This window comes from Megascapheus bottae, chromosome 31, assembly GCF_031878675.1.
Source record: "Megascapheus bottae isolate mThoBot1 chromosome 31, mThoBot2.hap1, whole genome shotgun sequence".
Classification (NCBI taxonomy): domain Eukaryota; kingdom Metazoa; phylum Chordata; class Mammalia; order Rodentia; family Geomyidae; genus Megascapheus; species Megascapheus bottae.
The window spans coordinates 3,860,193-3,885,768 of record NC_143539.1 but is presented as its reverse complement, the minus strand read 5'-3'; the positions used below and the strand labels follow the sequence as shown (position 1 = coordinate 3,885,768).

Below are 25,576 nucleotides of genomic sequence, written 5' to 3'. Positions count from 1 at the left end.
ACCCCACCCCACAGGCAGAGATGTGGCAGCATTTGCTGGCGTGTTGCGTTGGTCCTCTGGGACCCTCGGTGTCTTCTTTGAGGGTCCTGCCCGGATTGGCTGGCACTGAGGGGCAAAGTGAACTTTCTCGATTGTCAAGGGAGACCGGGTGGGACCCCCGCTTTGATCCCCAGCCCCCTCCCCAAGCGTGTTACCCTCCCTTCCCAGAGACATGCACCCTCCCGGGTCCCCCCTCCCCAGACACACTATATACACCCGCAGGCTCCTCCCTCCAAGCCACGGTGGGGGCCCTCAGAGGTAGTGGGGGACACGACGGGGTGCTGGAATGTGATAAGTTTCGGGTTCCAAACCTGCCTCCTCCAGGCCTCCGGGGTCAGCCTGGGTCCAGAAGCCGGGGGGGGGGGGGTAGGGCTGCAGCCTGCACCCCACTATCGCCCTCCCCCGGGCCTGGCGGGGCTCCCTGAGGGTTGGGGGGTCAAGGCCACACAGCCTCCCTCCGGGGCCCCAGGGAGAGCTGCGGACTTCACAGGGGAACTGTCTGGGGGGGCGGGGGATGGGCTGGAAGGAGGGCTGGGGGGGGGCGGTGGGATGGGAAGCTGGATCTCCTGCCCCACCTCATCCCCAGGAGGAGCCCCAAGTTTCTGGAGGAGGAAGGAGCGGAGTCCCCGGGCCCGGGCTGAGTCCAGAACGCGCCCCGGGTCCGGGAGCAGGTGGCGCGGAGTCCCGGGAGGGCGGGGGAGGCCGGGCCGGGGCTCAGAAGCCCCGGATGTGGCAGTAGGCCTCGAGGCTGGCGAAGAGGATGTAGAGGAACCAGAGGCCCAGGAAGAGCGCGGTGGTGGCCAGCTTGGGTCCCCGCGGGCCGCCCAGCTCGCCCCCGATGTGCGGCCGGCGCCGGTAGAGGAGCACGGCGATGCCCACGAAGGCGAAGACGGTGAAGAGGGTGACGGAGAAGGCCAGGGTGCCCGTGCGCACCTCGAACGGCCGGCCCTGCACCGCCCAGTACACGGCGGCCACCGACCAGGCCACGCCCAGCCCCAGGAACACGTTCACGGCGTTGGAGCCCGTCACGTTGCCGATGGACGCGTCCGCGCACTGGTCCTGCAGCGCCGCCACCTTGCTGGCGAACGTGTCTGCGGGGACAGGACAGCCGGTTGTGGGGAGGCTGTGTGCCCGCAGAGCACCCCGATCTCCAGGAGGGACCCCAAGCCCCGACCCAGGCCCACAGACAAGGTCCACCGTCCTAGGACTGGCTCCACAGCCGTCTGCACTGAGTGTGCGCCATCGCATGCCCCGCGCCCCCTGTGGGGCCTGCTCTCCCGGGCTCTCTTCCAGGCCATGGTCTGAAAGTGGAGGACCCACTGCCGGCTTTCTAGAAACCAGAGCTGTGGGCCCCTTCAAGCCGCCAGCCTCAGATCTCAGCTTCCCGAGAAGCTAGGATTAAGGGCCGTAAGCCACGAGCACCCAGCTCTTTTTGCATTCCGTTTCTGAGACAAGGTCTAGAAAACCTTCACCTGGGATGGCCTCCATGCCTCATCCTCCTACCCCTGCCTCCTCCCAGGTAGCTGGGATCACACGCTCCCCCACACCCAGCTGCCACTTTTCTTCTAAGAAACCCTTCCCCCTCTGAGCAGCAGCCCTGGCGAGTTACCAGGAATAGAGGTGCCCAGGGCCACGAAGACCACGGCGTTGACGGAGTCCTTGAGACCCACAGTACAGCCAAAGTGGGAGGCGAGGTCCCCGATGAGGGCTGTGAGCAGGCCGATGACCAGGATGCAGACGCCAAAGCAGGCCCAGCCGTGGCAGTACTCGGTAGGGGGCACGCAGGCAAACAGCACCTTCCAGAACACCGTCAGGAAGTGCATCACGTAGTCAAAGCAGGACGGCAGCCGCTCCTCTCGTGACCCATCCTCCTCTTCCTCTTCATCCCCTGTGGGCAAAGGACCCAGCTGGGGCACATACTCGTGCCTCCTCTGTGGCCTACAGAGGGCCCATGGCACTTGAGACCCATCAGGCCAATTGCCTTCCTGGAGTCCCTTGCAGCTAGGCGTGGCTGTGTGAGCAGCTAAAACCCCTTTCCCAGAATCCCCTGCAGCTAGAGAGTGCTGGGCTCAGATAAATGTTTTCACTTTTCCAAAATACCTTGAGGTGCAAAGAAGCCTTTAACACCCTGCTAAAAATACCCAGCTGCCAGGGATCCCGGTTGGCCTGATGGCCTGTTCTTGGCTAAAAATAGTTCTTTTACCAGAAGCTTCTACAGCTCCTGAAAGCCATGTCCACGGCTAGAAATACTGACTCGTCATATTCACCATGGCTAATGCTTGCCTCATACTCAGTAACTGTACTTGCTCTCCCAGAATTCTCACAGCAAGAGAGACGAACACCCAGCTAAAATTAGTCACCTTCCCAGAACCCCTTGAGGCTAGCAACGGCTATGTCCCCCGATAAAAATATCCACTCTCCCAGAGCTCCTTGCAGCTAACAATGCTAAATATGTGCTTTCCCACAGTTCCTTGCAACAGTGGCCATCTCACCTAACATGCTAATTACACATAGACACATGCACTCACAGAGGATTTCTCGAAAGTTCTAATTTTCCTGATGTGGGCACATTGCATTATCTTTGGGGATATGTAAATGATTCCTTCATTCTGAGACAGTCACCTATTGTGGTCTCATCTGACCTATTCTGGGCCTGCAGTGACTTGTGTGACATGAAAGCATAACTGCTGGTGACCTCATCCCTGCTGATAAGCAGGAGACCATGATGGGAATCTGTGAGCTCACTTATGAACAAGCATTGCATGTAGGAGGATGCTATGCTAAGAAATGCGGCAAAGCGGCCGGGAGTTTGGCCTAGTGGTTAAAGTGCTTGCCTAGCATGTGCGAAGACCGGGGTTCGATTCCTTGGTACCACATACATACAAAAAAGCTGGAAGTGGTGCTGACGCTCAAGTGGTAGAGCTCTAGCCTTGAGAAAGTCCAAGGACAGTGCTCAGACCCTGAGCTCAAGCCCAGGACTGGCAAAAAAAAAGAAATGCAGCAAAGCCCTTACTATGAAAAGCCCCACCTGCCACAAGCCCCACCCATGGCGAGCCACACCTGTTGCCAACCACACCCACTAGCAAAACCATGTCCACCAAGCAAATGGAGCCTCCTTGCAAAAGGCCACGCTCACCCACAAAGCCACCCAATCACAGAGCTGCTCTGTGAAAGCCACCCATGGGCCCGGCAGGCAGGGGCCCTCTCCTAGTTTCCGGCTTACTCAGCCACTTGGCTTGAAAAAGAAATCAGTGCTTGATCGTGTCAATGTTTATCCCAGTGGTTTTTGTGGTTTCTTGGCTCCCCACAGTTCCATCTGGAAGGGTGACGTTTAGGCTGCAACCTCAAGCAGAAACTAAAATTGGAAACGCAAAGCAGACACTTTGCCTCTTCCTGTTTGCTTGTTTCCTCTTCCTTCTCGTTTGGAATAAAAACCTGACACTTAGAGGTACAGCTGTCGTTTTACAGCCCTGAGGGCGGATGCAGAGAATAGGGAGGCAAAGCAAAGGGGTGTTGGAGTGTTTAACGGCAGAACAAATGCACTGCCTTTGTGCATCAAAAATCAACTTCAGTGTGCTCTCAGTCACTGGTAGTTGACTGAAACTGCTGAGCTCATCTAACCAAACTAGTAAGACCCGGCTGAGGTCAGAGGAGCCTCAGCTCAGACATCCTGTGTTTATGTCTCATTGCCACACTGGGTGAGACTGCTGCTGGTGCAAGGGACTCTGGGAAAGCACTTGTTTAGCAATGTTAGCTGCAAGGAATTCTGAGAGAGAGGATATTTTTATCTGGGGGTATGGCTGTGGCTAGCCTCAAGGAATTCTGGGAAGCCCACGTCTCGGGGGAGGGGGGGCTGGTGTCTTTGCCTCGGTTGGAGTTTTTCTCCACCCTGCTCCAAATTCTGTCATGGATACCCACTGGCCTCCAACGGAGACTTCACTGGCTTCTAGCCTTATCCTTCCCTTCTTTTGTGCTCCAGCACAAAAGCACCAAGCACTGGTGGGTCACTCTGATCATTATAGCTACTCAGAAGGCTGAACTCCAGAGGATTACACTTCAAAAGCCCAGGCACACAAGTCTGTGAGACTCCATTTCCAAAACCAACCAGCAAAAGTCCAGGCTGGAGGTATGACTCAAGTAATGGAACATCAGTCAACAAGCCAGAGGGAGGCCCTGAGTTCACACTCTAGTACTGCTCAAAGAAAACGAGACAAAACAAGAGGAAGTGTGACCTAACTTCAGAATTCTGTACCTGGGTTGCTCTGCCTTCCTGTGGCGGCCTTCCCACCCCACTGGTGACTCTGCCTAGGTGCTGCCTCCTCCAGGCAGCCTTCCCTGACCAGGCTGAGCCAGGATCCCCACCCGCGTCCTTCCCGGAGCCTCTTGTGCCAGCCCCATCTATGTGGGGTGCTGTCAACTTGTGACTCCACAGGAGAGGGCCAGGTCAGTCCAGGTTACTTCTGTCTCCTCTCCCCCAAAGTAGGGCCCCTCCTGGGGCTGGCCCAAGGGATTCCTCAGAAATATGTGGATACAGGGGACACCCTTCTAGCGGGCTGGCAGGGGGCGCCTCTAGGCCTGGGATACCTGGTAATTTCCCACCCCAAAGACACCAGGCTTCTTTGGATTCCAGGGGCAAGAGTCCTTTCTTAAGTTAACTAGATATCCTGTCTCAGGAGGTACCCTGACCTGACCTCAGCCTTTCTGGATGTCCTGTGGGCCTTCACCGAGAGTCTCTCTTCTAGCTCTGATCCTCAGTTTCCCTGATCTGTATCCCAGAGGGCCAGGGTGAGTCCCCAAGATGGAATTTGCTGGGCCCAAGTGTCATCTTTTCTTTGGCCACACAGAGGCACTGTGGGTCTGGAGGAGGTGCAAGGAGGTGGGGACCTGAACTGGCAGGATGGAGAGCCAGGGTGTCTGGGTAAACTGTGTCCATGACAACAGAGGAGCCCATCTTTCCAGGCCCCGCCCCCTCTCCCTGCCCAACTAGGTCTGTCTCCTCCCGGCTTCCCCCACCACCTCTCTGTGTCTGCCCCCTCCCGCCCCACTTACCTGCGCTCACCGTGATTGCCTCTAGAAACTGCTCCCTCCACGAGTGGGTGCCGATCACCAAGGCCAAGTTTGTCTTCTTGATGAGCTTATCCACCGTGTTCTGGGGGGGAGACCAGCACTTCTTGAGCACCCCAGAGAGGCTTGAGCAGGGGGTTCCAGGACTCACAGCCACACGCAGGGGGGGTCCCCTGGGTGGGCGTGTGTGTGTGTGTGTGTGTGTGTGTGTGTGTGCTGTCCACGGTAAAGACTCTGGGGATCGTTGTAGCTCCTCCCTTCCCACAATCTCCCCAAGGAATTAGCCATGAAGGTGAGGTCCCCCCTCAAATCACCTTAAAGTCATAGGACTCCTCGATAATGACCTCCAGCCTGCAGTTCTCCCCGAGCACTGGCTTGCCCATCTCTGCTATCCTGCGCGCCTCCTCCTCCTCAGCCGTCAGCTTCCTGTCCCCATCTCCTGAGCATGAAGGAAGAGAGTTGGACTGCCAGGGGGCCTGTCTAATGGGGCCTGTGATGCCTTTACCTCCTGTTCCTTTTGCTGTTCTCTTCTGAGACACCTTGCTGGTGACACCCTCCCGCCTCAAACAAAAAAAAATGATGACCAGAACTTCCATCTCTCTGTCAACCCTGAGACCCACGACGCTCACGTTGGGAGTTCAAGCACAGCTGGCTGTGTGACGTTAGGCAGTCCTCCGGCCTCTCTGGGCCTTGCTTTTTATATTTCCAGTGTGATTTCCTGGGTTATTGCCACCATCATTGTCATCACCATCCCTACCCTTGGGAGAAAGGTCAGTCTCTATGTTCAAGTTCTGAAAACTGCCTGGTACGTGTCTGAGGTGAGGAAGAAGGAGGATCTGTCAGAATCCTGTATCCCCGTCCACCCACACTCTGGCCTGGAGATACCTCGTTTTCCCTCTCAAAGATTCTTCATTCTTTACTCCAAGCCCAGCACCACCTCCACCCCAAATGCAGCCCCAAATGGAAAGGTACCCCTGAGCGGGCCTCCAACTCTAACACTCACCGTCTGTGGCTCAAGTCCTGCCCCAAACCCCAGTCCTCAGTCAACTCCTGTCTCTGACACCCCGGCTCTAAGAGAACTCAATATGGGTTCATCCCAACCAGCTTTCCTGGGACTCCTGGGCAAAGACATGGACTACATTTCCCAGGCATCCTTGCAGCTGGGGGTGGCCACCGGTCTGAGTTACAGCCAGTACAATGCAGGCAAAGGTGATGGACAGCTGGCCCTCCAGGACCTCCAGGAAGGAGATCTTGTTCACCAGCTGCAAGCAGAGAGCCCCGAAACACCACCAAAGCTCCAGGGAAAGGTGGAGTCCCAGGATGGATTGGCCAGGCAGCAGGGGAGAGCCACCCACAAGCAGGAACATTCAAAAAGCCACTCTGGCAGCGTGTAGAACTACACGCCTGTAATCCCGGCACTCAGGAGACTGAGGCAGGACCATCAAAATGTTCACGCCAGCCTAGGGTTCACAGTAAATTATTGCCTCAAAAACATAAACAAAAAGAAAAGGGAAAAAAAGAAGCAACATTGTGTTGAGGGCTGGGGATTTGCGGGTATGTCTGTCCATCTGTCTATGCAGCAGCTTGTGGTCCCGATGGCCAGTTCCAGTTGTGACTCCAAGGCTATCCTGTCACCATCACCAAACCACTTATCTTAGAATGAGCTATGACCTCCCCCCCCAATTCTGACCCTGACCCCAATGCTTACCCACAGCCCTCAAACTTTATGGTTGTCTCAAGCCCCAAACTCAGCCTTGCTGTCAGTGGAATTAGATTCTAATCTGCTCCTGTCACAAGTCTGGAGAACAGTCCCCATCTGAACGGAAGCCCAGATCCTGCCCAGACACAGACCTTGGGTCCCCAGTCGCCTAAGCACCCCCACTCCCTGCTAGCCCCCGCCAGGCCCCAGACCCAGTATTCCAACATGACTCCACACCCCCAACTGGAGCCCCAACTCACACACTGTGTCAGCCCTCTCCCAGCTCCAATCTTCCTCTCACTCAACTCCCACCGGCCCCCAACTCAACTGTGGCTGGCTCCCCAGCCCCCCTCCAGAGGGTCCTCCCGCTCACTGCCGAGGTGACCCCACTCACCTTGATTGAGGAGCAGAGCTGGGGAGAGACAGAGACAGGGACACAGTAAGGTCAAATCTCGGCAAGGCTCACGCTCACGAGCTTGAGTGGCTACGCCTGAGCCCCTAGGGTCCCCCAACCCCGGAACCCCATTCTCCTGCAGCCCACCCGGCACTCCTCACCTGAAATCCCTCGCTTGAGCCACTGGGGCTGGCCCAGCTCAATGAAGAAATTGTCCTTTTTCTCATATTCTTCATCATCCACTATCTTCACCTGCAGGGTTTTCCTGGAAGGTGGGGGGAGTGGAGGCGGGATGCTCACCTAAAGCCACGCCTCAGAACCGCCAGACAACGCTCCTATTGGCTGGCTGGTTTCCAGGGCAATTCCTCTACCCCAGTCTTCAACTGCCCAGGTGGCACAGGGTCTGCTTGTCACAAACCCAGTGGCTCAGGACCTTCGCGAGGCACCTGTCTCTAACAGCAAAGCCAAAGTCGTAGAATTCCTCCACAATCCAGCCCTTTCTGGTCTCTGGGTTCAGGCCTCTTTGCTCAGTCTCAGGGCCTTTGCTCTTGCTCTTCCCTCTGCCTGGAACATGCTTCCACCAGGCTCACTTCTCCAGGTCCTCCAGATCTCCATTCACACTTCCCCATCTCATCAAGGTGGCTTCGCACCTCCTTATTTAAGACTGAGATCCATCCACCCACTAACCTAGCCTTTGTTTCTGTAACCGTCTCAGTTTTACTTTGGTTTCTTTTTCCCTTCCTCCCTCCTTCTTTCCCTTCCCCTTCTTTCTATTCTTTTCTTTTCTTTGTGGGTCTTGAACTCCAGGCCTGGGCGCTGTCCCTGAGCTCTTCAGCTTAAGGCTACCATCCCACCCCTGGAGCCACAGCCCCACTTCCCGTTTTCTATTGGTTAATTGGAAATAAGAGTCTCACATTCTTTAGTGCTGGGGCTGGCTTTGAATTGCAATCCTTAGATCTCAGTCTCCTGAGTAGCTAGGTTTACAGGCATGAGCCACTGTGCCCGGCCTTTCTTTCTTTCTTTCTTTCTTTTTTTAAATTAATTAATTAATTAATTAATTTTGTTTACCAGTCCTGTGGCTTGAACTCAGGGCCTGAGCACTGTCCTTGGGCTTTCTCAAGGCTAGAGCTCTACCACTTGAGCCACAGCACCATTTCTGGCTTTTTCTATGTACGTGGTACTGAGGAATCGAACCAGGGTTTTCATGCATGCTAGGCAAGCATTCTACCACTGAGCCACATTCCCAACCTTTTTTTTTTTCTTATTTAGTTCTGAAGTTTGCACTCAGGATCTGGCTTGTCAGGCAAGAGCTGTACACTCCCAGCCCCTTTTTGCTTCCATTGAGTCTCACATCTTTATGCACAGCTGGCCTTAGTAAACTGGAATTCCAGATGTGCAGGACCAAATTTGGCTTGCATACTGCATTCTAAGGGGCCCATTAATATAGTTGTTTTGTTGAGTGTGTGCAGCTTGCTACCTCACTTTAAAACTTAACCTTCCACAGGTGAGTTTCCCTCTAGGCTTTCGCTGTTTCTCCCATAACCTAGCACAGGGCCTGCCATGTGGTAACTGTGTAAAATCAGAAGAGAGGCCTTCACCTTCCTGCCTGCCATTGGGGGGATATTATCTGAAGGCTTTGCCATGCACCTCCTTCCCAGGGTGTAGCGGGGTGACAGGAGGACTTACCTGTTCCCTGATTCAGGCCCGGATGCCTGGTCCTGAAGTCCCTCCCCCGCCCCCAACAGACAGGCCTCTCCCCATGCCACCCAGTGAAGGAAACTGCTGCCAATCACACCGCTCTGCCACCCTCCTTGCACTCTGCAGCCCCTCCCTACAGAGAAGCAGATGGTCTTTGGGGATCAGATGCTCCCCCCAACCTGCGGAGCCCAGCTGGGGGCCCCACCTCCCTACACCCTCTTATCTTGCCTCTTTTTGTTTTTCTTTGCCAGGCTGGAGTTGAAACCAGGTCCTTGCTAGACAAATGCTCTACCACTTGAGCAAACCTCTGCCCCAGCCCTTTGGTTGGTATTTTAATTGTGCCATAGGGTTTTACTAACTGTGCCTGGAGCTGGCCCCAAACTCACTGTCCTTGGCTGGGATTACAGGTGGTACCAGCATACTCTAGCTTCTTTTGAGGGTGGTGGGACTGGAGTGGAACTTGTAGCCCGGAGCTTGCTCAGCTTGCCCACTTAACTGGTGTTCTATGACTGCAGATACATTTCCAGCCTGGCATTTTGCTAGTTAACTAGAGATGGACTTTTGTGCCCAGGCTGGCTTTAAATTATGAGCCTCTGGATGTCAGCCTCCTAAATAGCTAGGAATACAGGCATGATCGCCCAGAACCCGGCTTCTTCATGTCGTGTGTGTGTGTGTGTGTGTGTGTGTGTGTGTGTGTGTGTGTGATGATAGGGCGGCTTGGACTAGGCCTGGGCGCTGTCCCTGAGCTCTTCAGCTCAAGGCTACTGCCTACCCTAGAGCCAAGCCCCACTTCCTGTTTTCTAGGGGTTATCTGGAGATACTGGTCTCAGGTTCTTCTGTGCTCAGGCTGGCTTTGAACCTTGATCCTCAGATCTCAGCCTCCTGAGTACCTAGGATTATATGCATGAGCCACCGAGCCCAGCTATGTCTTTGTTTATTCCTTTCAGTCTTACTCTCAGCCTCTTGGGTTCACTTTTGCCCGACCGTCACTGCCCGTGTATCTCAGCTTCTTTCTGGGTTCCTCTTACTCTACTCCTGACCCTTGCAGACTCCATCTCTCCCCTCCCTTGGCTGTAGTCTCTCCTCTTTGTCTCTCAGGCCCAAAGGATGAAATGAAACATGGCCCACAGCGCCACGTGGCGACTGCGTCCCTCCCGGGCTCCTGCTGCTAGGTATTTAAGTTTTCCTGTAGGTGGGAAGAAAGGGCCAGAGGACCTTGGGCGTGGGCCTGGAGCTGTCCTTGGTGCTGAAATGGCGCACGGGGGAGGGGCAGTCGCCCAAGGCCCTCCTCACAGATGTAGTGACATCCTGGCACAGCGACACACGTGTCCTTGTCGCTCTCTGGGAGACAGGCAGGTGACACCCTGTGACTGACACATGGTGACACTCATGGGAACCTGTGCCCTGGAAGCAAGCAGTCAAGCACTCAGGCGATCAGGGAGAGAAATTCAAGCTTCAGGAGAACAGCAAGAGAGACCTGAGCTACGTAATAGCAGGACTTCCTGCGATCCGAGGAAGCAGGCTTTTTGTCTAGCCTGTCCTCCCCCCTTGCTTCCCAGAAATTCCACTCAGTGGACCTTCATCTCAGCCTCATGGGGCTCGAACTCGGGACCTGGAGCTGTCCCTGAGCTCTTCTTGCTCAAGGCTAGCGCTTTACCACTTTGAGTCCCAGCTCCACTTCCAATTTTCTAATGGATAATTGGAGATAAGAGTCTCAAGGACTTTCTTGCCTGGGCTGGCTTTGAACTGCGATCCTCAGACCTCAGCCTACTGAGTAACTGGGATTACAGACGTGAGCCACGGGCCCCTGGCCTCTCTGTCTTTCTTATCCTGTCTCCTCTCGTCTCTCATTGACCCCAATTCTCCCTCTTGAACAGTACAGTCTCTCCTCCAGTCTCACTTGCTTCCATGTTGTCTGCCTCCTCCTCTGTGTTGATCCTGCCCAGGCCTCTCCTCCAGCCTGCTCCACAGCGCTTCTAATTAACGCCTGCCCATCAGAGGAAGGAAGTGTTTCCCTAAACGCTAATTAGCCTCCTGTTCCCCCAGCCTCCAGAAGTCACAGCTGGAAGCTTGGGCGGGGGCTGGGGACGCAGGGTGTCCCAGGCTGGGGAAGCCTTCCTGTAGAAGAAGGAGAGGGCCCTGTGGGATTCCACAACGTGAGACAGGTTCGATTACAGGACGGACGGGATGCCTCCGGCCTCTTGGGTACCGGAGGTGAAGTCAAGACAGTTTCCAGCCCTAGGAGCTGCCAATTCAAATTCCCGGAGACAGGGATCAAGGCAGACAGAGGGGAAGGCGGGGTGGTGGGGGGAGCTCTGGAGACTGGGTCGACAGGGCGGCCGGGGAGGAAGGAAGATCGAGGGGCCCGGGAGCCAGGCGGAGGCGGGGAGGGCGGGGAGGGCGGGAGGGCGGCCGGGGCGGGGCGGCGCGCGCACCCGGCGGGGGAAGGGCTGCGGGCCAGGGCCGCGCGCAGGCTGACTGACATCGACCTCCCTGCGTCCACGCGCGCACCCACGTGACGTCTGACCCCATACAGCCCGGCCCGCCTTCACCCTCGGTCTTCCCCGGGCTCCGCCTCTCCCCACCAGCCCCACCTTTTGCAGTCGGGGACCTCAACCGCTCTCCCCACGTCTCTCTGGGCCCCCGCGGAGGTCCGACCCAGTCTCGCGGCCACGCCCACCACACAACCCAGCCCAGCGAGGCCACACCCATTCCACAGGCCCCGCCCCCTGCGCAGCCACCACCAGACCCCATCCATTTGCGAGGCCACACCGTGTCTCCAGTGCTGACCCCTCAGCCCTGCCAACGTCCCTTTCCTCCACTAGGACCCTCTCAGAAGACCTGCAGGCTCCAGATCCAACTCTTCTCAGCCAAGCACCATTTCTGTGGCCTGTCCAAGGCCACTCTTAAGGCCCCCACACAAGACCACCTATCTAGTCTTCGCAGGCTCCATTTCCCCAGACACTGCTCAGTCTCAAAACCTGCCCTCTTTTCAGCTATGCTGATCCCCTTCCACTCACAATCCTTGGCGTTTTCCCGGCCACGTTTTTCCTCAGGCCATGCCCCTCACTAGCCCCACTCCAGGCGCTGTCTACTCAAAATCCACGGCCTCTCCCAGCCTTGCTCTGTTCCCTTGGCCACAGCCCTCTAACTAGTTCTGCCCCAGGCGCCGTCCACTCAGAATCCTTGGCCTCTCTTCGAGCCCCGCCCTCTCGCCAGCCCCGCCCCTCATTAGCTCCGCCCCAGGCGCTGTCCACTCAGAATCCTTGGCCTCTCCTCGAGCCCGCCCTCTCACTACCCCCGCCCCTCACTAGCTCCGCCCCAGACGCCGTCCACTCAGAATCCTTGGCCTCTCCTCAAGCCCCGCCCTCTATCCAGCCCCGCCCCTCACTAGCTCCGCCCCAGGTGCCGTCCACTCAGAATCCTTGGCCTCTTCTCGAGCCCCGCCCTCTCGCCAGCCCCGCCCCTCATTAGCTCCGCCCCAGGCGCTGTCCACTCAGAATCCTTGGCCTCTCCTCGAGCCCGCCCTCTCACTACCCACTAGCTCCGCCCCAGGTGCCGTCCACTCAGAATCCTCGGCCTCTCCTCGAGTCCCGCCCCTCTCACTAGCTCCGCCCCAGGCGCCGTCCACTCAGAATCCTTGGCCTCTCCTCCAGCCCCGCCCTCTCTCCAGCCCCGCCCCCGGCCCGCGGGGGGCCACGCGCTCACATGGTCTCGTCGTCGCCGAACTCCAGCTCTCCGCACGCGTCCTCGTAGTGCACGCCGCCACCGCGCGCCGTGCCGTCCACCGTGCGGTAGGGGAGCCGCACGGTGCCGCGCGCGCCTGAGCTGCGCACCACGCGCACGTCCACGGTGCCCATGCACTCGCTCACGTGCAGCAGGCGGTCCTGGAAGGAGAAGATGCCCGCGTGGTCGTCGTCCAGGATGGTGACGGTGGCCAGCAGCGGAGACACCAGCCGCCCCTTGGGCCGCCCGCTGTCGTCGGGCTCGAACATGCCCTGCGCGTCTCCCACGCGCAGGTTCAGCAGCCGCACGAAGAAGTGCTCGTCTTCCTCGAAGATGTCGTCGTCGATGATGCCGATGCGCAGCTCCTTCTGCGTCTCTCCTGGCTTGAACACCAGCGTGCCCTCGCTGCGCCGAGGGGGACAGAGGAAGGGAGGGAGGGAGGGAGGGAGGGCGGGTCAATGGCAGGTGATTGGCCTGGGGGATCAGGGTGGGGCTTCACGGGGGAGGACAGGAGGAGATAAAGCTACTCCTTCCCAAGTGAGGATTACCAGGGCAGGCATTAAACGGATGACGATGGGTGCGAAATCAGGGCGAGCTTCCTAGAGGAGGAGGGACAGGCATGATCTGGGCAGAGGGAACAGCACCTGCGAAGTCCCTGAATTAAGAGAGAGCCTGCCTGGAGTGCTCAAAGGCCGCTGGCGTTTCCAGAGTCAGCGTGAGGGCCTGTGAGCCTGGGACCCGGGCCACACTTCCAGCAATGGGGATTTGAGGAGCTTGAAATGGAATTTGTCACTCTTCTGATTAAAAACTCTTCAGTCACCCTGAAGAGAACACCCACAGTCCGTAACTCGGCATCATTGATTCATTCGACAAACAGTTCCCCAGTACCTGTGCCATATGGTGTGGGAGGGGCACGGTAGTGTCCAGGGCATCTGCAGAACGCAGCCAAGAAAGCCACCAGGACACGGGAAATACAGACAGGAAACTGGGCTGACGCCCACTCAGCGACTGCTCCCCAGTGTGGTCACATGACTCGTGGGAAGCCATACGAACTCACAGAGTGAACACGCAGGGGTTGGTAAGTCACACTTGCAGGATGTCACAGATATGCTATTTTATGTTGCAAAAACGGAAAGCAAACAGGACCAAATGCACGGCGGGTGAATCTGGGTGAGGGTTACACGAGGACTCATCAAAGTGAATTTGTCACACCTCTGTAGGTGTAAAAATTTTCAAAATAAAAAACTGAGTAGAGGGTTGGGCGTGGTTGTACACGCCTATAATGTAGGTTGGGGGCAGAAAGATTCTAGAGTTTGAGGACAAGCCTGGGATTTATAGTGAGGGTGGAAAAAAGCCTGGTGCTGGTGGCTCACGCCTGTCATCCTATCTACCCAGGAGCACAGATCCAAGCCAGCTGGACAAGGAAAAGTCGTGTGACTCTTTTGTTTGTTTTTTTGCCCATCCTGGAGCTTGAACTCAAGCCTGAGCACTGTCCTTGGGCTTTCTCAAGGATAACACTCTACCACTTGAGCCACAGCACCACTTCTGGTGTATGTGATACCAAGGGATCGAACCCCGGTCTTTGTGCATGCTAGGCAAGCACTCTACCACTAGGCCAGACTCCCCGCCCAAGTCTGTGAGACTCTTATCTCCACTCAACCAGCAAAAACCCAGAAGTGGAGCCGTGACTCAAGCGGTAGAGCAAACAAAGCTCAGCGACAGTGCTCAGACTCTGAGCTCAATTCCCCTGGGCAGCACCCTTTTTGTTGTTGTTGTTTGTTTTAACAAAGAAAAAGCAAAAGGTTGGACTGAGAGGAGGTTGGACCTCCACAAGACTTCTGTTCCCAAACTGAATACACAGAGTGGAAGAGGACGACCACGGGAGAGCCACCGAGTCACACGTCTGGGGTGCGGCTCAGCAGGTCAGACGTAGCCTTGACTCTCAGCGTTGACCCCAGGATGGAACAGACAAACCTGGAGCCTCCACCCCTTTGCGCTGCACCCGTGAACCTCATTCCGCATCGGCACTCATGGTCGGAGGCCCCGCCCCTCCGCCTCGCCAGCCCCGCCCACCAGCAGGAGCCCCGCCCACCGTGCAAGCCCCGCCCAGTTCCGTCGGGCCACGCCCCCGCACCTGTACTCGTAGTCGGAGCCCGCCTTGGCCGAGCCGTCCTCCGTGCGGTAGTCCACGTAGAAGGTGCTGTTGCCCTCGCCGCCCTGGCAGGCCACCGAGAGCAGCACCGAGCCGCAGTTCTCCAGGCAGTGGTAGAGGCCCGGCTCGAAGAAGATGCGGCTGGCGCCGTCGTCCTCGTCGTCGTCCACGCCGTCGGCGGGCCCGGGCGCGCGGGCGGCGTCGGCCGCGTGGCGCCGCAGCACGTTGCCGGCGCCGGTGAGCAGGCGCGTGGCCTGCACGCGGTAGAAGGCGCGGCTCTTCTGCTGCCGCAGCAGCGCGTAATAGCGGGCGGCGCCCAGCAGCGCCGCGGGCTCCTTGTCCGGGTGGCGCCGCCGCAGCGCCTTCAGGATCTGCGCCGCCTCGCGCCGCCCCGCGTCCGTGTCGCCGGGCCCCGGCGTCCCCGGCGTCCCCGGCGCCTCCAGGCCCCCGTCCAGCTCGATGTCCTTGGGCGGGTCGCCCTCCGCCCCGATGATGACGCCGCGCCGCGGGTCGGTGCGGTAGCGTTTGTACACGTACTTGTAGAAGAGCAGCCGCTTGTCCGCCATCCAGGCGAACACCACGCACACGGGGAAGAAGACCAGGGTCAGCAGCGCCTCCCACACCTGTGGGGCGGGGCCGGATGGGGGCGTGGTCAGCGGGGGCGTGGCCAGGGCAGGCTCGGAGGGGTGTGGTCAGCGGGGCGGGGCGGGGCCAGCGAGGGTGTGATCACCACGGGGCGTGGACAAAGCAGGAGGGACGATCGTGGGGCGGGGCCAGCACGGGAGTGGGGTCACAGTGAGAGTGTGGTCAGTGTAGAGCAGGGGCAGCGTGGGACGGGGGCAGCGCCGGGACGGGGTCATCCATCCATCCCCCAGCCATCATTCACCATCCTCATACACCCATCGTCTGCCATCAATCCACCCATCCATCCATCCATCCATCCACTTTTTATAAACCAAGAATCTCACTTGACAGTCAAGTGGTCTAGAGTGCCCACCTAGAAAAAGCAAGGTCCAGAGTTCAAACACTAGTACTTCCCAAACCAGCCAACCAAACAACCAAACAAAAAACCAGGGACAAGGTTGTGTGGCGGTGGCTCACCTGTCATCCTACCTACTCGGGAAGCTGAGATCTGAGGATCCCGGTTCAATGCCAGCCCAGGCAGAAAAGTCCCTGAGACTCTTACCTCCGATTAACCACTCAAAAAAAACCCAGAAGTAGAGCTGTGGCTCAAATGATAGAGTGCTAGCCTTGAACACAAAGAGGCTCAGGAACAGCACCAGGCCCTGAGTTTACAAAAAGAAAAACCCAGGTGCAGTGGCTCAAGTTTGTAATTCTAGCTACTGGAGAAGCAAAGATTGGAGCTCACAGTTCAGGACCAAGCCCAGGCAAAAAAGTTTGTGGGAGGGTTGGGAATTTGGTTTAGTGGAAGAGTGCTTGCCTAGCATGCACAAAGACCACTGTTCAATTCCTCAGTACCACATACATAGAAAAAGCCAGAAGTGGTGCTGTGGCTCTAGTGGTAGAGCTCTAACCTTGAGAAAGCCCAAGGACAGTGCTGAGGCCAGGACAGGAAAAAAAGAAAAAGAAAAAGAAAGGAAAAGACCCAAATGTTACCTTTCTTATTAGAGATAAAGAAGAGAAAATTGATGTATATTTACTCTTTGGTCAGACTCCCCACCCCCCAGAAGTTCCTTATAGATGAGTCTGACAGGGAAAGTAGCTTTTCTCATGCATCCACCGCAGCCCCTGTTGCTGGGTTAAGTGACAGCTCAGGGGCAAGGGGAGGGCCTGGAAACAGCCAAAGTGCACAAGGCCACCAGGTGGGGCTGTGCCAAGAAATGGAACCTGTAGACAGGCTTGGTGGCTCCAGCCTGTAATCCTAGCTACTCAGGAGGCTGAGATCTGAGGATTGAGGTTCAAAGCCAGCCCTGGCACTAAGACTGTAAGACTCTTATCTCGAATTAATCACTAAAAAATTGGATGTGGGGTTGTGCCTCATGGGTAGGGTGGTAGCCTTGAGCTGAAGAGCTCAGGGACAACACCTAGGCTCAGGGTTCAAGCCCCATGACCCACAAAAAGAAAGAAAGAAAGAAAGAAAGAAAGAAAGAAAGAAAGAAAGAAAGAAAGAAAGAAAAGAAATGGAACTTGTAGCACCAGCTGTGACATGAGCGTTCTCCCTTGTATTCATTGAAGCCACCGCTCTGTGTAGTGCTGGGGACTTCATTAATCAAGGGGAAAGAATCTCAACCTCTGAGACTTAATTCCGAGCTGAGTGTGGTAGCACCTGTCTGTAGTCCCAGCTAGTCTGAAGGATCTAAATCAACTCAGGCAAACTTATGGAGGCCTTGTGTCAGAAACAAAAGGCAAAAAAGTATTGCAGGGGGCAGAGGAGGAAGAGGAGGGGTGAGGGGCAAGACTGTTACCCAGCAAGTAGGAGGCTCTGTTTTCAGTCCCCAGGACTGAAATGAAGTCTTCATTTCCTGCTTGTGGATATCACTCGATTCTCAAAGCTTCATATTCAGTGTTGCAGTAAGTACATGGACAGGCTTGCTGTGGGGATGGACTGAGACCTCGCCCCCATAAGTCTCCTGGGGGCAGGAACACCCCTGAAAGAACTGCTATTATACCTGGGGGAAGGCTTGAGTTGTAGTAGTCTCATGATGTTAAATTGTTGGGGAACAATATTCCTGCATAGAGCTCTCTCTCTTCAGGGTGCCCCACGGTACATCTACACCCCAAAACTCAGTTCAGAATCACTGCAGTTCAGATTTTAATAGAACTTTTTTTTTTTTTTGCCAGTCCTGGGCTTGGGCTCAGGGCCTGAGCATCGACCCTGGATTTTCTCAAGGCTAGAGCTCTACCACTTGAGCCACAGCACCACTTCTGGCTTTTTGCTACATATGTGGTACTGAGGAATCAAACCTGGGTCTTCGTGCATGCTAGGCAAGCACTCTACCACTGGGCCAAACTCCCGGCCCTAGAACTTTGTTTTATTCTCATTTTTTGATAACCCCTCCTCAAGAGACAATGGGCTTTGAACTCAGGAACACCTGTTGGCAAAACAGATGCTCTACTATTTGAGCCACACCCCCAGCCTTTTCTTTTGCTTGTTATTTTTTAGATAGGGTCTTGTGTTTCATGTCCAGGTCTGCCTCAAACCATGATTTTCCTATCTCTGTCTCCTGAGTAGCTGGGATTACAGGCATGAGCCACCATTGTCCAGCCCCAAACTGACTTTAATAGCACAGAGAAGTGTATGATGCTTGATTTGGAAACTTTCTCCATGTCAGCTAGGGAACTCAGTGTTTGCAGGGACACTGTTTCTCCTTTTCCTCCTTGTGATTTCTGAGCCCTAAGTTCTGCCTTAATTCAGCACTCATAAAGCATTTTTAAATTTTTTGTTAGTCCTGGTACTTGAACTCAAGGCTTGGGCACTGTCCTTGGGATTTTTCCTCAAGGCTAGCTCTCTCCCACTTGAGCCACAGCACCACTCCCGGCTTTTCTACATATGTGGTGCCAAGGAATGGAACCTGCATCTTTGTGCATGCGAGGCAAGCACTCTACCACTAGGCTAAACTCCCGGCCCCCATAAAGCATTTTTATATCCCTCGATTTCCATTCTTCCTAGGACCTACAATCTGGCAAAACCTGACAGGCATTAATACATCACGTCCAAGTGTGAATGAATCCTGGGCACCCGCAAATAAATTATGCATGTGTGTGAACGAATGAGGCCAGGCCCATGAATAAATTATGCAAATAGAGTTATGGGAGATAAATTAAGCAAATGTTGTAAAGCGAGTCAGCTAAGATGCTGGGCAAATGGCGGTGTGAATGTAGGTGTAAATTAGGCTGCCGTGGGTCTCAATTTTTGTCTCTGTGTTGGAATACATGATGCAAAGTGGTCATGAGGTTGGTATGTGTGTTGGATTGGATGGACATATAAATTACACTGACTCCACATAAATTATCTCGATATCAGAAACCAGTGATGAATAATGAATGAATTATGCAAACTACAGCTGCCTAGCCAACAAATGCAGCGCCTGGGTTGTGTGATGTGGGCATGGTTGTCTGCTCACCTGTGAATATATTATGTAAATTTCGGCCCCAACCAATTAGCAGCTGTCTGAAAACACAGGCTGCTTCATGCTGGTCTTCTATGAATTATGCGAATGGGGGAATCAGTTATGCAAATGGCATGGGTCTAGGTAAAGCTGTAAGCATATCTAGTATGCTGGGCACAGATGCAGGGGCTTTGGCTGAAGGCATGACTCCACAGCGAAACACCAGCCAGCTCAGCAAATATAAGGCCTGAGTTCAAAACCACAGCACCACAGAGGGAAAAATTAAGCCAACCATGCAGGTCAAAGACCCTGTGGGCACTGGAAATGCTCTTATATAAGATCCTTTTCTTTTCTTTTTGCAGTTTGAACTCTGTTCCTCAGGGCATTGAACTTGCTAGGCAGGTACTCTACCAGTTGTGTCATAGCTCCATTTCTGTTTTTTGTTTTTTTTTTTTGCCAGTCTTAGGGCTTAAACTCAGGGCCTGAGCACTGTTCTTGGGCTTTTTTTTTTTTCTCAAGGCTAGAGCTCTACCACTTGAGCCACAGCACCACTTCTGGCTTTTTCCTATGTGTGTGGTACTGAGGAATTGAACCTAGGTCTTAGCGTATGCTAGGTGAGCACTCTCCCACTAGGCCAAACTCCCAGTCACTGCTGGCTAGAGATTGTCTCACAGACTTTCCTGCCTGGATTGGGGTCAAACCATGATCCTTAGATCTCAGCCTTCTAAGGACCTAGAATCACAGGTGTGAGCCATTGGCACGTCTCTGCTTTATTATCCACTCTAGTTTTTAGGGGTGTGTGTGTGTGTGTGTGTGTGTGTGTGTGTGTGTGTGTGTGTGTTCTGGGCTTGAATTCAGGGTCTGGGTGCTGTCTCTGCGGTTTCTTTTTTTGCTTAAGCTTAGCGCTCTACCACACCAACCACAACTCCACTTCCTGCCGTGCTGGTGATTTTATCAGCGTCTCATGGACTTTTCTGCCCTGGCTGGCTTCATAGTTGAATCCTCAGATCTCAGCCTCCTGAGTAGCTAGGATGATAGGTGTGAGCCATTGGTGCGTCTCTTCTTTATTATTTTATTTCCACCCCTCAACCAGGCCCAGCCTCACTCAGCCCTTGCTCATCACAAGCATGCACTCCCATACCCGGCTTTACTCTTCCAGTTCCATCCCTCATCCACACTGGCTTTGAACCACCATCTTCCCATCTTCTCCCAAGTAGCTGGGACGACAGACATGAGCCACCACACTGCAACTCATGAGGGTTTAAAACCACCCTGGCTGGATGAGCAGGGTACAGAAAAGGTCTGTGCCCCCACCCATGGCCTTGCAGTGCCCGAGAGGGGGACTCCAGCCCCCAGAAACCCTCAGAACATTTTCTGTGAATCCATGCTCCAAGCCACGAGCCAGATTTCAGCAGAGAGACAGACAGACAGACAGACAGATCACCTCCAGGTCCCTGCTCACCTGGACCACACCAGGGGAGAAGACGGCCAGGATGAGATACAGCCAGACATAGGCGAAGATGCTCCACGAGGCGGTGACGAAGAAGACCCGGAGGTGTTTGATCTTGCGGCTCTCCCCCGCGGGGATCACGTACACGCACACGGCGATGACCACGAACATGTTGAAGGCAGCGCTGCCCACGATGGTGCCCGGGCCCAGCTCCCCAGCCTGGAAGTTGTGGCCACACACCTCGATGACCGACAGCAGGATCTCGGGGGCCGAGGAGCCCAGGGCCATGAGCGTGAGGTTGGATACCGTCTCGTTCCAGATGCGCACGGTACCCACGCTGGTCTCGCCGTTGGCCTTGGTGATGGTGATCTCCTTCTCCTTGGACGTGATCACCTCGATGGACGCCATGAAGCGGTCAGCGATGATGGACACGCCCAGAAACATATAGGCCATGGCCACGAAGTACACCACGGCCCGCGCCGCCTTGTCCCCCACGGACGGGTCGTCCGGCTCCCACACGGGCAGCAGCACCCCCGGCTGGCAGCGGTAGGAGCCCTGGCAGCCCGCCGGGCTGTCCTCGCTGTCATTGGCCGGAGGAGGCGGCAGAGAGGGCGTCGGGGGTGACGGTTCCCGAGCACGGGGGAGCCCCAAGAAGGAGCACGACCCCTACCAGAGCCAGAGGAGCCATGGGGGCCGTGGGGTCCTGGGGAGGAGGAGGAGGAGGAGGAGGAGGTCAGGGGAGAGGACCCCCCACTCCACTCTGTCACACAAAGGAATGCCAGGTCCTCGAGTGACCGAGGAGATGCCCTGGAGAATGCCAGGCACACTCAAAGAACACACTGGAAGGCAAGGAGGCCGGGGAGGAGGATGGAGAGTTCTAGGCCCCCGAGGGCTACAAGCACAAAGGAACAGACACAGAGGGCAAAGGACAGAGGGACCCCTGTGGTGACGCTGGTGAGAACAGTGCTGCACTTCCACATCCCGCCCTCCACCACCTAGCGTGCTACCATCCCAGCCTCTGCCATCCTGCTCGTGGGCAACGGAGTGAGACACGCCGGCCACCTACCCACCAAAAGGTACGTGGGAGACCCGGGAGACGATGCCCCACGCGGGTCTTTCCTGGAATCCCGCCGGTCCTGAGCCCAGAGGGTGCCCGGCAGTGCCACACAGAAGGCTGATGTCAAGAGGAGGTGAGGTGGAACAGTACACAGCCCTGAGAAAGGAGGGGAGCATGGCTGCGGGATGCCTGGGAGAAAGCCCCAGCCGTGACAATGGCAAAGGAAGCCAGACACCCAGTGGCTGCCATTCTAGTGGCTTTCCCCTCGCCTTCCAGGCGTTGGGTTTAGAATGTGGTGGGGGCGCTGGGAGAGACCGTGGTGGGGGGGTTCTCACCCAGGTCCCTCTCTGTTATGGCGACATCTCTGGATGCCAGGCTCCCCTTCCCTCCGGCCCTGTGCTCTGCCCTCCTCCCCTCTCCCAGGCAGCTCCAGCCACACCACCCCCTTTGCAGGGTTCCTTGGACACAGCAGGCAGTTTTCTGTCTCAGAGCTTTTGCACCTGCTGCACCGCTTCCTTCTCTTCCCCGGTATCCAGACCCTCACTGTCACCTTCCCTGCCGGTGGATCCAACATGGCGCTAGTGGCTCCTTATAAGGAATCCCACCCATTTCACAGAAGAGAGGGTGGAGGCTCAGAGGCATCAAATACCCTTCCCCAAATCACCCCGCAGTTCCCTCCGTCAGTGGCTTCCGAGAGGGGATTCCAAGAAGGAATTCCTCCTTAGCCTGCCCCCCACGTCACTATGGCAACCCAGAGGGAAAGGATGGAGGGCACCCCTCTGCCTCTCTCTCTCTCTCTCTCTCTCTCTCTCTCTCTCTCTCTCTCTCTCTCTCTCTCTCTCTCTCTCTCTGTGCTTCCAATCCTGTCTGAAAAGTTCCTCTGGGAGTCTAACCTACAGCCTGCCCCCAACTCACACCCACATACAGGAGCTGCCTCCTGGGGGAGGGAGACAGAATGTTGGCAGAACTTCTCTAAAAGGAGTGTGTGTGTGTGTGTGTGTGTGTGTGAGAGAGAGAGAGAGAGAGAGAGAGAGAGAGAGAGAGAGAGAGAGAGAGAGGGGGGGGAGAGGGAGAGGGAGAGGGAGGGGGGAGAGAGAGAGAGAGAAAGAGAGAGAGAGAGAGAGAGAGAGAGAATGCGTGGGTGGAAAGAGGGGTGATTCTTAAAGGGCCACCACACAATTAGCCCCTTTGGCAAGGCCCCTAATGATACATCCAATTAGCATCCCCCTAATTAACAACGACTTAGGCATAATTACCCACCAGGAGAGAAAGCAAAGATTCCGGCTCACTGTTTTCCCCCTCTCTTTGAGCTTTTCGTTGCAGAGACACAGGGGCCACCTGAGAGTCAAGAATTCACCGAATGCCTCTAACCAGTTAAGAGCTGTGGGGAGTCAGTCCTCCCCTAAAGTCAAACCACAGGTCCTTCCTGCTGCAGCCCCTGGCTTCTGGCCTTGGGTGGGGGGAGGTAAAGGTGGGGGGGGCTGAGTAAGTCAGCCAAACTCAGTCAGCCAGAGCTCAGCGAGTTCCCTCCCTCCCCAGACAGCCAGCCAGCTTTCCTCCCGGCCTCAGGGGAGGAGAGGTCAGGAGAGAAAGCTCTAGATAAATATTTGTAAAATGAATGGCCAGGAGGCCGGGTTGGACTTCAGGGTGGGGGCAGTGGGGCTCCCTGGGCTCAGCTCCGCCCTCCCCCGCCAGCCCGTCCCCGCCTCTGCCGGCCTCCAGTGCCAGGGGCCTGAAAGCTGATCTGTGTCTGCAGGGATGGGGCTGGGGGGGCGGTGGAGGGCAGCAGCCATGGGGCCTGCCCAGGTCCTGGCCAGGCCAGGCCGCCGGCCATCTCTAGCAGCCTGTCTGGCTTGTGGCTAGCTAGCTCTGCAGGGTCCCCCCTTTCTGCCAGATACCCCTATGAGGGTAAAGCAAGCGGGGACCTCAATGTCTGAGCACACACGCTCTACTACCATCTACGTCTGTAGAACACACACACACACACACACACACACACACACACACACACACACCACCTTGGCCTTCAGGGCTGGACTACACCAGTGGGTAAACTGAGGTCTGAAGCAGGGCGGGGGGTGGGGTGGTAGAGCTTGGCCAAGCACCCGGTTTCCAGTCAGGCACACAGCAGAGACCGGAAAGTAAAAGCGTGGGATCTCCCTGGCCATCTGGAGTTCCCACGCAGCACAGGCGAGGGGTGGGGACCTCGCTCCTGGCCAGGGAGGTGGAAGACACACAGCCCAGCCCCCCCCCCCCCCCCCGCCAGCCCCTGTCTTTGGGCTCTTCCAAAAGAATGGAGGGGAGAACTGCCCCCCCCCAAGAGGCAGCCAGGAAACCTTTGCCTTCCGTCCTCCCTGAGAGGTCTGTACCCAGCATGCCATGAGAGGCATGGAAGTGAGACTATAGGAAGACCCAGCCAGGCCTGCCCCAGCACCGAGGACAGAAAAGCACTAAGTAGTTGTCAAAAGAATGACTGAGTCAATGACTGGACAGACAGTAAGAGGCATGGAAGTTTGACTTCAGGAAGGACTGGTCCAATCTCTACTACAGAGGTTAGACTGCAGGAAAGACCAGCTAGCTGCTGAGTGCCTGCCACAGGGCAGGGGAGGGATGAGGAGGGTGTGGGCCAGGAGGGTGGGGAGAGACAAGTGTGGGAGACTCCTGGCTTCTGGGGGAGCCCCCAATGCGGAGGATCGTCTTCCTGCAGGTCCCCCCTTGCTGGGCGTGGGGATGAGGTGTGTGGGAAGGAGTTCAGTGGCTCCCAGGGAGAAGGAGAGGAGAGGAAGAGACAGGCAGAGAGACAGGCAGAGGCAGGGGTGAGGAGGGCGGTGGAGGTGGGAAAGTGGAGACACAGAAGAGATGGTCAGTCAGTGGGGGGAAGCCAAGGCAGTAGAGAGAGGCGATGGCGTAAGAGCAGCAGTGAGGGTGCAGGACCTGGAGCCCTGGGAGCTACTGGATGGACCCAGACAGATGGATGGACAGGCAGGTGGACAGGAAGACAGACAGATGGGCAGGCAGACGGCTGGATGGACCGGCAGACTTAGGGCTGAGAGTGGGAGAGTTGGGGCCCCCAACCAGAGCCAGAGCAGACCCCAAAAGTGGGGGCACCCTGCTCCTGCCCCCCCCATGCCCCACAGGGTCTCTTACCTGCAGCTGAGCCCGGCTGAGCCTGTGGTCCCCCGCGTGGGGCTGGAGGTGGAGAGAGAGAAGCCGGAGCCCAGAAGAGCGGGGAGGAGAGAGGGGAGGAGAGGGAAGGGGAAAGAGGGAGGGGCGGAGCCAGAGCCGGGAGGGTGGGGAGGGCAGGAGGCGGTGGGCCCGGGCCTCTCTCTCTCTCTCTCTCTGACTCCAGATTCAGCACCAGCGGCTGTGGACAGCAGACCTCGCGCGTGTGCGTGTCTGTGCACGGATGTGAATGCATGTGCATGCATGTGCACGTATGTGTGTGTGCACGCGCGCGCCCAGCAGCCTGCTCCCCCTCCTGGCAGCCTCCCCCCCTCCCAGCAGCCTCCCAACCATACAAGGACCAAACGATGTAAAGCAGGCACAAATAGTTTCAGGCTCGGCAGGGAGGGCAGGGGTTTGGCAGAGTCCACCAGCGGCTACCAGCGGCCAGGATGCGGCCCCCCGCCGCTCTTCAGCCACGACTTGTGTTTCCACAAGTGCCTACATGGGTTGACCCAACCGTCCCCTGAAGCTGTGGGAGGAGGTGCTCTTAGCTCCAATTTAGCAATGGGGAAACTGAGGCATAGAATGGGGCTCTTGGCCCTAAACCCCCACTGTACTCTGCAAAAGTGCGGGGTGGGGGAGTGCAAGAAACCAGGAAAGTCATGAGTCAAGTGCATGCAGGGCACACATGTGCAATGTTGTATGTGTGTGTCACACCCTGGGGTCTGCTGCCAGGAACAGGGGACCCAGCCACCTCTCACTTCTCAGGTTTGGGGACTGGCTTCTGGGGAAGATGACTCAGAGGCTTCCCAAATCCGTGTTAGAAACTTGCAGGTTGGTTCTTTGTGGCCAGTGTAGGAAATCAGACTCCTGGGCGAATGCCCCTGACAGGAGGCAGACAGATGGCCAGAATGCCTGTGGGGCTTGCCCTTACCATGTGTCCCTGGAAGCAGGTGTCTGCTGGGCCCAGCTCTGCCCCAGGGATGAGGGGCAGAGCTATCCCCTGCTTCTCCTCTGCCTGGAACCTCACCACAATATCAATACTCCCTTCTATTCTTGGTG

The 25,576-nt window shown here is 56.4% G+C and overlaps 1 protein-coding gene across 1 annotated transcript; it reads right to left on the bottom strand.

Annotated features, from left to right (window-relative positions):
* Positions 1 to 553: 553 nt before the first annotated feature.
* Positions 554 to 24,748, bottom strand: Slc8a2 (solute carrier family 8 member A2). Its single transcript, XM_090322788.1, is given in 12 exon segments — positions 554 to 1,130; positions 1,649 to 1,927; positions 5,089 to 5,188; positions 5,418 to 5,542; positions 7,197 to 7,214; positions 7,358 to 7,461; positions 12,603 to 13,025; positions 14,755 to 15,395; positions 20,305 to 20,910; positions 20,912 to 20,995; positions 21,359 to 21,505; positions 24,497 to 24,748. Coding segments are annotated over 10 exon segments (2,742 nt in total). The 5' UTR covers positions 20,981 to 20,995; positions 21,359 to 21,505; positions 24,497 to 24,748; the 3' UTR covers positions 554 to 753.
* Between the last annotated feature and the right edge of the window lie 828 nt (positions 24,749 to 25,576).